This window comes from Galleria mellonella, unplaced genomic scaffold, assembly GCF_026898425.1.
Source record: "Galleria mellonella isolate WM207_F2 unplaced genomic scaffold, CSIRO_AGI_GalMel_v1 utg1789, whole genome shotgun sequence".
In the NCBI taxonomy this organism is placed as follows: domain Eukaryota; kingdom Metazoa; phylum Arthropoda; class Insecta; order Lepidoptera; family Pyralidae; genus Galleria; species Galleria mellonella.
Window position 1 is genome coordinate 605179 of NW_026442020.1, and position 15633 is coordinate 620811.

The 15633-nt window shown below is 31.3% G+C and overlaps 1 protein-coding gene across 6 annotated transcripts in view; it reads left to right on the forward strand.

Moving 5' to 3' along the window:
• LOC113515271 (homeotic protein distal-less-like) overlaps window positions 1–15417 on the forward strand; it is a 134508-nt gene extending 119091 nt beyond the window's left edge. The window contains exons 4-9 of one of the 6 annotated variants that reach the window (XM_052893541.1): window positions 6435–6564; window positions 6981–7162; window positions 8286–8369; window positions 8924–9013; window positions 11940–12090; window positions 12906–15417. In XM_052893541.1, the coding sequence (XP_052749501.1) occupies window positions 6435–6564; window positions 6981–7162; window positions 8286–8369; window positions 8924–9013; window positions 11940–12090; window positions 12906–12949 (681 nt within the window). In that variant the 3' untranslated portion in view covers window positions 12950–15417. Of the gene's footprint in view, window positions 1–6434; window positions 6565–6980; window positions 7172–8285; window positions 8370–8923; window positions 9014–11939; window positions 12091–12905 lie in introns of all 6 variants that reach the window. The other 5 variants (XM_052893540.1, XM_052893542.1, XM_052893544.1 and 2 more) reach the window with 5 other exon arrangements.
• Window positions 15418–15633: the final 216 nt, after the last annotated feature.

Below are 15633 nucleotides of genomic sequence, written 5' to 3' on the forward strand. Positions count from 1 at the left end.
ACAAATGCTAGTTTACCTCAAATTAATTATACCATGTTGAATAAACCGCTTCTTTCATATGGCGAAATAGTTTGCCAAGTTCTCGATGTTATTCGTGCCATGCTGGCCATTCGCTTTGTGCTCGCCGCCTGGCTGCGAATACCACGCATGCGCGGACGTGCATATTTGTACCTTGACGGATGACGCAGGTGATCTGTGCTTTGGTACATAGAGCATTGTTTTTTTTTTTTCAATAGAGTAACCGAGGCTCAAGACCTGCGATTGTAGTTCCAAATTTGGCAAGATGGTGGAGACTTTTTTTAATTGATACTATTTTTAATTGCTCATAGGAAAGACATTATGTAAAAAATAAGGGATAAAGGAGTAATGTTAAATTTAGCTACGATTTCATAATATTCAAATCCTTTAAAAATATAAACTCTTTTTTTATTCTATTTATTTTAAATTTGTTAACTTACTTGAATGTTTTTTTTTTATATTTTCTTATTAATAAATAATATAGATTTAATAAAATTGAAAATAATTAAACATACTCCTGAGAGTATTCAAATTTTTAAATTTAATATAACTATCATCATATCAGTCTTTCACTGTCCACTGTTGGACATAGGCCTCCCCTTAGAAGGTTTTGCCTGTAGTTGCCACGCTTGGCAGGCGGATTGGCAACCGCAGTTATACTTAGAAGATGTTTTAAGAGAAACGCTGCTGCCCATCCCTCGCCCTTCCTTACTCATCTCTTACGACACCCACGAGAAAGGAAGAGGTGGCCTTTTCTATGCAGGGACCACACGGGCAAAAAAAAAAATAACTATATAGGTTTTGAAATAATATCTTTTAAAAATTAAACGCCTCAAAATTTGACAATAGATCGTTACTTGTACACTCGTAATTGTTAGTAAGAATAAATTAAATAATGAAAATAATATTCCTTTATTTGCCGAACGTACCTGAATACCGCAAGCAAAAAAATTAGCTTTTCGTGACCGACAATATACGAAAAGAGGAAATAATTTGCGGTCACATCACCCACCATGTGTCGCGGTTGTTCTATATCTTTTTTTTATTTTTTATTTTTATACAATTACTTATTTTAATAATCATTTATTAAAATAAGTAATTTAATACAACCCCGTTACTGCTTCGATGCCCGATTTAAGCAAACATTTTTTGTATAATGACCAAAATATTTACGTAAATTTGGAGTCACAAATATTCCTTGATATCTGACGTCAAGGTGACGCCCGTCGTCAAATTAACGTTATTTTATTATCAAAAACTGACTTGTACATTAATTTTCTGTAGAACTCAACTTCGGTGCGTGAATTTCAAAAGCCAATGATAACCAAAAATATAATATGTATTTTATTTTTTCTTTGACATATTATTTTTATTCGGTAAAAGTGAAATCTAATTAAAAAACATTAAAATATTCCGTTTATGGTTACAAGAGACAAACTTTTTCAAAGTGAGTTATAAAATCAATACATTTTTATAAATCCCTCTACTCCCGTTTTAATCTCATGTTAATTTTGTAACCAACTCATTGTTTGCAGAGCAAAATTAACTTTTTATGACCACAAATTATAACCAAATGGGAAACCCTGTAAATAAATTGACAAAGGTAATGTCCTTGCAATATTACAAATAATTTTAAAGTTATATACATATTTATAGTAATTTTACCAAATTCTACGCATACAATAGGTTTGTGACAAAAAAAGTTACGTCACACGGTCGAAAAAGTTGCGCTTTTGTATATATTAAAACATATGTATTGACAACAGACGCCATCATGCCGCTCGGCGGAGCGTAACAATATTTTCATGGACAAAAGAATATTGTGAACTTAAATTTTTAGTAGAATATGTATTATTCAGGTACCTGTGTGTCAGCCCACAAAGTACATAAATAAGTACATTATCATCACGGCCAACAGCAAATACATTCAGAAAAAAAGCGTTAACTGTCCGCTCCAGCATCGTGTACGTTTTTTTAATAAATTACAGCTCATATTCTTCATCATCATCATCATCATATCAGCCTTCAACTGTCCACCATATGAAGGAGCCCATTTTTTCGCCAATTGTCGCCACAATTGACAGGCGGGTTAATAACCGCAATTAGGTTTTGATAATGTTTTAAGAAGGATGCTGCTGCCCATCCCTCGCCCTTCCTTAGTTGCCTCTTACGACACCCATAGGAAAGAAGAGATGGCTCGTTCTATGTCGGAACTACACAGCAACTCACATTAGTGGCTAATAATGTAGCTTTTTATAGGCGAAAATTTTTTTAGTTTATCCATTAAAAACGAAAAATAACATCTTTTCTCTTTATAAAATCAGTTCAAGTGGAGAAGGATAAATCTTTATACTGTAATGATGAAGTAAGAACAAGAACAAATAAATTTTGCTCTAAATAAAAATAATACCAATGAATTTGTACTTCTTTTTTTAAAAAAAAAATCACTTAATAAACGCTTCGCAATTAATAACGTAGACCCGTAACATAGCCACAAAAATACAAGAGAATTAAAAACCTACTCATTTTGAAAGTCATTTTAAAAAGGAAATGTATTTTATCTATTTATTTATTTATTGTACACGAAATTTATATTGTTATAATTTATCTATATAAAATAGAATAGAATAGAATTTTATTGCTAACTGTGTACATACATATAGCAGTAACTATTGCTATATATAAATAAAAACGAATGGCTAAATGTGTTGCTAAACGCAAAACTCTAAAACGGTTGAACCGATTTAACTATTTTTTTCTTCAAATATTCGTTGAAGTCCAAGGTAGGGTCTTATGAAGATAAACATTTTAAAAATCGCCTATGAAAACAAAGAAACCCCATTTTTATTGTTTCTATATACGAACTGCTAGTCTTATACAGCCCTTGACAGAACGACATCTGTCGGGTCAATTAGTTTTAAATAAAAATGTATAACAAGCGATCTTAACTTTGTAAGAGTTCTCATCTAGCAAACCTTGAGTGGCAATTTATGTTACTACTTTTTAAATAGAGTTGTGTTCCACCCGGCTTCACTCAGGTAGAAAGGTAAATTAGATAAAATATAGTCCATTTTACTTACTAATATCTTTTTTTTTTTATACAACTTAGAATGGCAAACAAGCTGACGGCCCTTCTGATGGAAAGTGGTAACCGTCGCCTATAGACATGAGCAGTACCATGGACATAACAGAGTATACTGTTTCGCCCATGATACCCCTCATGCGTTGCCATTCCTGAGGACTCAGGTGTTATTCCTCTGTACACAGTAAATTCACGCTATATCTATAGGTAATATCAAAGTAACTATAGATAAATAATTTTTTAAAATCGGTTAAATAGTTTTTGAGTTTATCCATTACAAACAAAAACCAATGCTCTCTTCTTCATAATATTAGTTGAGACTAGATAACAAATGGACACTGATAAAATGTAAATAGAACACGCATAAAAGGTTTTCGTGTGACGTGAACTAGCTCAACTGAGCTAAGTGAGTGAATTGAATTCAAATACCAATACAATACAAAATACAATGGGTTAGGTACGCCGGGTTAAGTTATATCGCGCCCTCTGACCCGACTAATCGGGGTGGGGTGGGATTGTAGGTGGGGATTTGGGATGGGAACAAATGATACGTTTTTATCGATATCGATAAATTGCATTACTGATTTTAATTCAAAATAAAATAAACGGGCAAACGATTGTAATCGCTCATGGGGTAGTCAGATGCACTTGTCAACTATTTCCATCGACTTGTTCATATTTTGCCGATCATGATAACGTGGTAGGCATTAAAGATGATTAATTAAATTTAATCAGTTAATGTTATTTATAGTTTGATTGTCATGTACTCGTAGATTCAAATGCAGTCTGTAATCGTTTTAAACTCAGTTATCTCAAAATATCCGTTTCCGTTGCGTACATAAACTACAAATTTCATAACGATTGATTGAACCGTTAAAATGCCAAGTACTAATAATTAAACTCACTGTTAAATATAAGAGTATCAATATAATATTAGTAATCATAATATCAGCAGTTAATTGTCCACTACTGAATAGAAGCCTTCCTCATAAGAGAGTGCTTGCCAGTAATTGCCACGTTTATCAGCTAGCAACCGTAGTTAGGCTTTTGGTAAAGTTTTAAAACGGACGCTACTACCCAACCTTTCGACCTTAGTAATATTAGTAAAGTAAGAACTAATAAGGATATATAACAGGCACTAAACAGATTTATTTGATCAATAATTAAATAAAAAGCAACGATCACTGCCTACAGATATAAACCACACTTTAGACACTACTGGATATACTGTGTTCCCGGTATTGCGTCACTTAAGAACCGAGGTGTGTAACATATTAAACATAAAATGTTTGATATTACACTATCTGTCTTATCTTTCAAACTGAAGTACAACAATGCAGACCATAACAAATCAACAGACCATATTAAGTTTAAACTGCAAAGTAAAGTAATTATAACACGTGTCAATACGATCACTACTTGCTGGACAGGTAATATTAAACACTATTGATAAAGCGATCATTTATTTAATGTGATGTGAGTTGTCAAGGCAACTGGTTTGATATATGTTGTGAGTTATTAACGCCCGTTCTGTGTTCATTAACTTGACGTGTCGTTTTTAAATGTAAATCGGCTAGATGTATTGGACAGCGCCATCTACTTAGTCCCAAGCTAAGCGAAGCTTATATTAAGGTTGTTGTATTGGTATCAACCGTTAACTGCTGAACATAGGGAAATATGGCCCCATAAGGGAGGTCTTACCAATAGTTATCGCTTAGCAGATGGATTGGCAACCCATCTATCCGCCATAAGCTCCTTTAGTCACTTACGACACTCACGGGAAAGGAAGAGGTAGCCTATTCTATGCCGGGATCTATACGGCTTATGTTAAGGTACCAAACAAGATATACTTGTTTTTTTTTTTTAAAGTACGATCATATTTTACATAACAAGCATCACAGTGCATTAAGTAATATTTATGATGGGTGATCGTATCAATATGATGTTTGATATTTTCCACATGCTAGCTAGTCATCTTATTAGTCATGCCAAATTATAAATTTGAGATTTTAGTGCAGTAAAAAGGCCGTAATATAATGAATACGCTACCAACAGTAGAAAAAAACACTACAAAATTAAAAACATTTAAGTTAATACGAGTATGCACGTCAGTCTTTTACTGTTCCATCTAATTCAACAAGCAGTTTCAATCAAAGATAAATAATAAACATGAAATCTAAAGTGAATTAGATTTAAGAAGAATTAATTTATTCGCTAGAATCCGTCGCTTTTTTATTTAGTTAAATATGATTCAACACACTATAGCCATATACTATTTATTATATCTATTTATCGATACATTATATCGACAGCGCCTCATCCCTATCCCCAATAACGGTGAAGTAACGGCGAGTCACCCCTCGGTCCCTCCCACTAAACTCGCTACCCTATGTACTTACTAGCCGTCACCCCCGGCGTTGCGTGGGATGATACCTACAGTGACACAGCATTTTAATAACGGTTTTTGTCGTTCTGTTTTTATTTAAACTGTAATCTTAATTTACTAACTACATATATCCCGCGATTTCGCGCAGTGAATTAAAACAAAAAGTATTTTATGTATTAATTCAAGATTAGATCTATCAGTGTGCTAAGTTCCATTCAAATACGTTCAGCTATTTAAGTGAGATTGATTAACAAACATACGAAAATCTTTACGACTTTTTATACAAGTAATACTAAATCCATCAAATATTCTACTGTTTATATAAACTAACTGTGCCCGTGACTTCGCACGCGTTAAAGACCTTATATATAATATACATCACATGTTCACACTTTTTTTTCTTTTTCCTGATTACAATACTATTGACATAACATTACTTGATAAGTAGATGGTTTTAAAAAAAATACAATTAACCCTTCTTTGCATAATGGTGGAAATTTCCATCATAACATTAAATGCCCAAAAATTATATAAAAGAACAAGTTCACTTTAAGTTGATCGTGTCTGGATACCTTTTTTAATGTCCATTGCAGAAAAAAAAAAAAACATAGCTGTCAAATTTATTTTTTTAACCAATTTTCCTTTAAGTTTGAACATGAATTATATCACCTTGATTTATTTCACCAATAAAAAAAAATCATGCAAAAAAGGGTTAAATTCTTTGAGGATATTTTTTTAAACTCTCCACAGCTTATATGTTGAATGATATTTAATCAATCATCATCATCATCTGAGTCAGTGGATGTATGTGGCTCAGGACCGTCCCTTATGGCAGTCTATGGGAGAGGCCTATGTCCAGCAGTGGACAGACAATGATATAATATGAGTTTGTTACAATTATAAAGAAATATAAAGAAAAAGATGATTAATCCAACATTTTTGTTCCAGGTGAAGATATGGTTCCAGAACCGTCGGAGCAAATACAAAAAGATGATGAAAGCGGCTCAAGTAGGCGCGCCGCCACCCAGCCTCGGCCTCCCACCAGGCAGCCCCCCTAATAATAACCAGTTATTACACGGTAAGTGCATTTTAATACAGAAATATTATGAAAACATAATGCCTACGGCCACTTTCTATCATCGGAAGGCTCGCCATCGACAAGGAATTCACTCTCATATCCTACAGCCTAGATGGTCGCGTACAACGCGGTATTAGATATGTTTTCTCCCACGAACACTCAGATTATGGAATGAGCTACCTGCCAAGGTTTTCCCAAGAGACTACAGCATGGGGTTCTTCAAAATGGGGGTAAAGAGGTTTCTTTAAGGTCGGCAACGCGCGCGTAATACCTTTGGTTTTGCAGGCGTTCACCGGCTACGGTACGGTTTTTTTTTTTGGGGCACAGTCTTTAATTATTCAAAATGTTTTTAAACTGAATTATTATTTATATACAGAACATTTCTAAATAGATCCAACAATGAACGTTGTTACCAGGAGGCGGCGGCAGCTCCAGTGGTTCTCAACACTCGCCGTCGGCGTACCAGAGCGGGGGTCCTGCGCAGGCGCATTCGCCCACGCCGAGTTCGACCCCCGTGTCCGAGTTGTCCCCTGGCTTGTCCCCGACTGGGACGCCGTGGGACGTGAAGCAACCACCACAACCGTCCTGGGACGTAAAGGTCGGATATGTAAGAACATTTGAAAAGAAATTAATTATCGTATCTTTTTGTAGTATTTAATATTTTTCCATTTATGTTATTAATGTATCTACAAAACGTAGTATTTAAGTATGTCTGTCAGTTGTCTAGTATCTATTCATAGTAAAATTCTCCCATACGAAAAATGGGTATTGACGACCCACACGAATGCTAAAGTTAAATGAGTTAGGGGGCCACCATGGGCTACGTACATCTCACTGGAGGTGTGCATCAGCAACAACTGAGGCGCCTCCAGCAACCAGCAAATGGTATTTTTTTTTCTCTTTTCATCGTTGTAATTTTTACCTGTAATTATTATTGTTGTTGGTAATATAAAATCTATCTATCTAAAATATCCACAGCGAGGAATATACTGAGTAGGCAATTTTTTGACTAGGAATTATCTGTTTAGTATTAAGTACATATGTTTTATATTATATTGTTTAATATACTATATGTAGTATGCATGTTTGCCTCTCGTATGTGTGTGTGTGTGTGTGTGTGTGTGTGTGTGTGTGTGTGTGTGTGTTACAAATAATCCTACCTTTAAAATATTCTCTTATCCGAGGCAAACACTGTAAAATTTTGTATATTGCGTCTATTGGTGAAAACCTATAAGTGACTTCATTGTTGTTATCTTGCAGTTATCGTTTTATCTAAAAAAGTCTTAGGTTTCCTGTTACAAATAAATAAATGATATAAGTTCTACATAGTTTGGGGCTCTGCTGTGGTATTTATTTATATTTATTTTAAAAATTTCTTTATTTAACTTGGCGTGGCAAATAAGTTGAAGGCCCACCTGACAGATGGTAGTAACCGTACCTATTGACATAAACAGTATTATTACACGGTGTCGCCCATGATGTCAGTAATTGATGCTAATAAATTGTGGCTATCTAAAGATTTTTTTTTTATTCCGTAATAACTATTAGATTATTTTAAAACAAATAAAAAAACCCAACTTTTACCAATTAATTTAAGTATTTCTAAATGCTCTTAATCGGACTACGAATTAATTATAATATAATTAATAACATTACATATAGTACAGCTAAGTAGCATAGAAATTGATCAATCATTATTTATTTCATTAATTTTGTTACAGCCAACGGCAGGCCGATCGCCGGACGGTACCTCATGTGATGTGAAACCTCCACATCAACAATCTTGGGACCCCAGGGTCGGATATGTGAGTATATATTTTTTACATAATTTTTACCTAAACAAAACTCATACTGACATATTATGAACCGCAGTGGTATTAACCTATTTAAAGATACAAATGATTTTACATTTTAATCGTAAAATATAAATAAATTTGTCTGCAAAAAAATATGGACATTGCATCACTCATACATGTTTTTTAATTTACTGCATAAATCGGAAATTGTTTCTATAATTTCCGTTAAATATTGTTATAATTAAATTAAAAAAAAAATACCTTTTTATTTAAGATATTTTACTCTTAATATTACAACAAAATACAAGAAACAATAAATATTTTGTAATATATCTATTTCTGTCAATATATTTAATTTCACACCACGTCCATTATAAATAAAATATGTACATTTATACACATCTTTTGTTTCATACAATTTTATAAAAAAAAAAACAAATTATACACACCACTTTGAGTATCACTGTTTCTCATAAATCGCTTTCTGATTTCACTTAATGTGAATTAAGTACCTCTCTATAATACAATGTGCATATCTTAAGGGGGGTTACATTTTATCGTAGGAGGGTTTTTACGCTCGCTCGGAGGGTGTAGAAGGGCCGCCAAGTGAGGACGACCCCGCCAGAGGGCGCCCCATGCCTTGGATGTTGAAGGTAAGAACTTAGGTGCAAAAACCGTCGAGGGATGTTAAATTATTGTACATTTTTATTTTTTACTTTTTAAGCGTCTTAAGTAATATTCTAAATTCATCTCCTATTTTAAGCGACTTCTAAACGGTGGAGTTTCTTGTTTCGTCTTTTCATAGCTTTATTATGCTGAGTCGATTTTGATGATTGTTCTTACAATCGATTTTATTTGTAGTTAGTCTGATTTTGTCACGATTGAAGTCATCATGGTTTTTTGCGGAGTAAAAATTAAATTATAATATTTTTTTTAAATGGATTTCATTAAACAATAGGAAGTTTTCAATGCGTCCGTATTTTTTTTTATGTAATAAATTAAGCAACATTTACGTCAGTTTGAATGAATGAATGAATGAATGAGTATACTTTATTTGCATTATACAATATAGGATTCTTTATTACAGTTAAGCTCGCCTTTGTACTTTTGATTACCTCTGTCATATTCTTGTAACTAGTGTACAATAAAGAATTAAATAAATAAAATAAATAGGAAATAAGAAATAATTGTACCTGATTTTAACAATTCTCTTTCAATTCAATTTATTTGTATTTATTTTAAGTTTTTTTTTTTATACTACTTAGAATGGCAAACAAGCTGACGGCCCACCTGACGGAAAGTGGTAACCGTCGCCTATAGACATGAGCAGTACCGTGGACATAACATAGTATATTGTTTCGCCCACGATACCCCCCATGTGTTGCCATTCCTGAGGACTCAGGTGTTATTCCTCTGTACCTAGTAAATTCACGCCATATCCCATCCATCAAACCGAAACACAGCCATGCAAACACAACTGCTTCACGGTTGAAACACGAATGGGACAGCAATCTACATTTGTACAAAGTCTCCCTCTTCCGATATTATTAAAGTTTTTTTTTTTTATAAATATAAACTTATTTTTTCTCTTTCTCTCCATACAGTTCTGACGACTTCTTTTTTTTTTGTAAAAGAAAATTTTAGATTAATCTATTTGTATCCATTCCTTTTCTTTTTTTTTTTGTAAATAAAAATTATTGTACTCCATTTGTGTGAGTACGTTTTCGATTAGCGTGTGCGTTTAATTGTCTCACTTGTTGCGTGTCAATGTAATATAATATGCATGTATAATAATAATGATTCCCTTTTATGATATTAGGAAAGAAGGCGTAACCATCAACCACCGCACCTAGCGCTTAACTTGATTAATTTAATGCGAGATACTTGCGGGGTGGAAAAATTCTCCTCTCCCCTATATTTTTACTCCCAATATTTTTACCGTTACACAAAAAATAATTTAAACTTGTATTGCATAAAAAAAAAACAGACTTCAATTATGATAAAATCAATTATATTGGTTTAAAAATTTAACCGATTTTGATTAAATTTCAAAAGATCTTTCTGATAAAAAATAGATTCTGCAATTTGCAAAAGATACTTTTTTAATTATACAGCACTATCATACCTACTTGTACAACAATTAGTCCATTACCTTAAGGTTGTCTTGAAAAGATTGCTCTCAGCAATAAGACCGCCTTACTGTACTTATACAATTGTATCGTTGTGTTTGTAAATTGTCTTGTTTATTTCCTATATTGTATGATGCAAATAAAGTATACTCATACACAAAGATTTTCCAAATCAGTTTATATATAGTGATGAAATAAAACTACTTTAATTTTGACAAATTTTGAATTTTTTCTTATGCAACTTAGAATGGCGAACAAGCTGACGGCCCACCTGATGGAAAGTGGTAACCGTCGCCTATAAACATGAGCAGTACCGTGGACATAACAGAGTATACTGTTTTGCCCACGATACCCCCCATGCGTTGCTATTTCTGAGGACTCAAGTATTATTCCTCTGTACCCTGTAAATTCACTACCATACCCTTTGAACCGAAACACAGCCATGCAAACACAATTGTTTCACGGTAGATGCTGTGATTTACAAATTGTAAACTCTGGAAATGTGTTAAGAATTGGTGACGTATACGCGTAAATTTATACTATGTCAATCGCAAAAATTTCAGACGAGTTAAGAACTACCTCCTTTTGGAAGTCGCTTAGACATATTAAGTAATATACACACAAAATTTTAGTAAATTATACTCGACAAAAAATACAGTGACTTCGATCGAAAAATAAATATTCTCAATTCATCTGTTTATGCTTTTTGTGTATGTATTACGCGATATCTTCGCAAATTATGATCCAATTTTATTAATTATTTTATATTTATAATCTATAAGATTTACACCCGCATTGAAAACATATTAATTATTTATTATTTATCTCGACTGAAGTTGCTGTTTTTTCAGGTTTTAAATTAATAACCACTCGAGTTTTTATTTGTAAAAAAATAATTTATTATTAGTTTTTTTTTTCTATAAAATATATCATTAAAAAATCATTTCATAAATAAATAGTTGGGAAATTAAAATTGAGATGGACAGTGAGAGTTAAAACCAAAAAAATATATTATTCTTTGTACAAGATATATTACTACTATATTACTGGTAGAGAACGCCATAGGATGTTATGTCCGCAATATGTACAATTTTAATTGTTTACTTCAAATTAAATAAATAAATAAAATAAACTATAACTTCCAAATTGATTAACCATTGAAAAGAAAGTTATTAAAAGTTATTTTATATTATTAAATTATTAGTTACTTAACAAGCATTTTTTCTGTCATGTTTAATTGTATAAAATTTCTCACTAATCTGTATTAATAAAACATTATGTATCGATAATCCCTTACGGACTCTCGCGATACAGGTACGCCTAATGCAGGAATTAATATTCAGATATTTGTATATTTATTGTGTAAATTAAAAAAATAAATAAATCAAATCAAGACCATAACTCAACGTCCTAAAAATATTGTTTTCAAATGAACTCTCCGTTGTCGTAGGGCGCGCCGCCCGGCCCCTGGGACGTGAAGGGCGCGCATGCTCATGCACTGCACCACCAGGGAGCGCCACAGCCGCACCCGCCGTACGTGCCCCAATATTCCTGGTACCAGACCGACACCAACCCTGGACTTTTGACGTCAGTATACAAATGTAATCCTACTTAATATTATAAATGTAAAAGTATTTATTGTTATATCAGCCGCTAACTGTCCACTTCTGGACATAGACCATCCCCATAAGGGGTATGTTGCTAGTAGTTGTTACGTAGGCGAGTTGGAAACCGCAATTAGATTTTGATAATCTTTTAAATGGGACGCTACTACCCATTTCTCCTCTACAAGCTTCCTTAGTCGCCTTTTACAACACCCACGGGAAAGGAAGGTGTGGCCTATTCTATGCCGAGTGGGAGGTGATAATTGTCACCGATTACAATATGATACTAAGGACATCATAAAATATACTGTGATGTCTTTCAATAGATTTGTGAGGACTAAAGTATAAATAGGTCTGGATAAATCGCAGCGTTATCTAGTCTTATAATAAAGGTAACAAACAACTGATAGATATTCTTACCATGTCTATGTTAGATATATCTAATAATACCTAATTGTATAAGTGTACAATTAAATATTTATTTATATTAATTTTTAATTTATTCTATAAAACTCTTATCCCTTATTCAAAAAAACATCAATTGTCCAATATATCTATTTTAGTTATTGGAGCATTTTGTCTTTCTCTTTTGTACTTATTTCTTAATTTAAAGATTATGAATAAAGAGGTTAGTTTTCATGTTTAAGAAAATATGTATATAGTGGATGCTTAATTGTATAGATATACAATTAACCACTTATTATAAAATTTTAAATTTATTATTTCAAAACCCAGATGTAATATAATAAATATTTAATTGTACAGGTATACAATAAAATTTATTATTTTTAACAATTCTTTTTTGTTAACAGGGTATGGCCAGCAGTTTAACAGCCATTGCACGGGAGATATTTAATGTTAATAAAAAATTAATGTAAATCCACTTTTAAAAAGGCGAATCACAAAACAGCGCTCACTTAGATTATATAGATAGAGCATCGAGCCTCAATAACGGGTCAACTTTTTGTCAGCTAATTGTCAAAATAGCTGACTCGTTTTTTTATTAATGTTCTGTCTATACTTCAACGTAACTTAAACGTGTCTACTATATTGAATTAAAATGAGTTTTTACGCATTAAAAAGGAGCAAAAATTATAAGACGAAAAATAGAAAATAAAAGAACTAATACAGAAATCACTCATAAACGGTCAGTCATCTTCCATTTTAAGCATAAATTTAATTATAAATATTCACATTTAACAAAAATCGTGGCATTTTTATTATTTTAAATTGCCCTCAAGTGAATAAGAACTTTTTCAATAAGAATGGAATTATTTTTAATTATTATTTGTATTTTGAACTATTTTTTTTTTTGCATAATATAAATATAATATTTATGTAAATTTATTTATTCTCTACCTCTATACGGGTTGATCAATCCTTAGCTTCCTTTAAAGGACAAGTCAAATCACACTTTAGTTTCTTTCACTGTAGTTACTGTTTTCTATTCTTCTGTAATTTTTCAACTGGATTCGTCATATTTCCTTGTGTGTGCTACGTATGTGTATATTTATGTATATACTATAACAATACATACATACATCAGTCAAATACACGTTTTAAATCTATAAAAATTCAGAGATATTTATATTAAAAGAAATCGGTTAAATAAAAACTAGTTAGAGTATTTAAAATGGCCGTTACTTTTAGTGACATTATCTGCCCATATTTATAATATATATGGAGCCACAAAAACTGTTTTTCAACCTACACTTCAAAATTTCACTATATTTTAAAGCAATATGAAGGATTTTGAAGTTCCATCTACATCATTCTTATTCTTTATCTACGCATTATTCTTATTAAATAAATAAATAATACAATTAAATATTGTAAAGGATTATTTAATCTTAATAATATTTTAAGTTACAACCTTTACCTATTTGCATTAATCAAAAGTTATAATTTCTAATCTGGTAACACTGTCGCGTACACAATCGTATGCAAAAGTTGACCCGTTTTTTTTAAGGCATTTGTATGGAGACACTCTGTCTATATAATCTATGGACGCACACAATATGGCGTCTAATTGTCAAGACGAGAGATGTATCGGCACAACCAACTTTAATTTTAAGGAAATTATTTAATAGAAATAAAAAGCATTGTACATTTTTATAATTAAAATAATAAATAGGACATAATTGTTTATAATTATTGTAAATGTTACATGTTAAAATGGGATATGGAAACCAGGTAAATGGCCAGAAAGAATTTGTCTTTTCTGAGGTTTACATTTTTTTTCTGATGGCGACGCATGTTTAAATTGGAACTAGCTGAAATAAATATTAGAAATTACAATTTTGTGTCATTATTTTTTTATAAAAATGTCATAATCACACGTAACCTGAGTTGTATGAATTTTTACTATTCTATTCCCGTACTGGTCCTGGTCTTATTTTTTACATACTTAAAGTCAAGTATTATTGTTATTTTTGTATCTATTTATGAAAATTTGAAACAAATTTCATATTTTAAACATGTATTGTAAAATTTAATTAATTATATTCAAATAAGTACATATTTTCTCGAAGAAAATATTTAGCAACCATATTAATTAATAAAATTTATGACAAGTAAATTTATATTTATAATAAAAAGTCATTTATCACGTGGAAAAAAGAAAGTTTCTAAAGGAATAAATAAATTTATTTAATTAGGTCATACCCAATTAAATATAAATATTTGAATAAATTTTAAGATTCATATTATTTTATGTTTCCGTTCAATTTAAAAATTGGAAAATGTATTCATAAATATAAGCTTTAATGAGTTACATACATTATTTATTTAGTTTAAATGAAATGAAAACATACGGGAATGCAAACCAGTCTGTTGTGATAAATAATTTTAAGTTTTTTTTTTTTCTAGAGACATAAATTGTTTTTAATGAATTGAAAAGTATTTATTGAATTTTTTTTACATTGCAAAAATGTGTTCGGATGCATAATATTTTTAGCTACATACATATATTTTTTTTTTATAATGCAATCTTTTTTTACCTGTATAGATACTTATAGACTGTTTATAATAATATTTATAGCAGTACCTATAAAATATATAAATAAATATATTGTTTTTGTTTTTCATAGACAAAAAAATATTGTTATGAACGGCCTCTAGTATCAAAACTATAATCAAAAGTGGGTCTTTACGGGAAGTACGTTATTGTAAATATTTTTTGTAATATATAGTGAAATAAACTATACATATAGATATAGGTAGATAGTATAATTACTTTATAACTACAATGTATAATAAGGAAAACGGAATCTAAAAAAAAAGTGAATTAATTTCTTTTGTCAAATAAAATGAGAAAAAGATACATGTTTGCGTTTTCTTTTCACATCAATAAAAACAAAATACCTATATATATATATATATATATATATATATATATATATATATATATATATATATATATTAATAAACTGGCATAAAGAATGGATAAGTAGAGAGAGAAAGGTAGATGGCGTAAATCAGACACAGTAAATGCATATATATATATATACACTAGCGATCAGACCCGGCTTCGCACGAGTA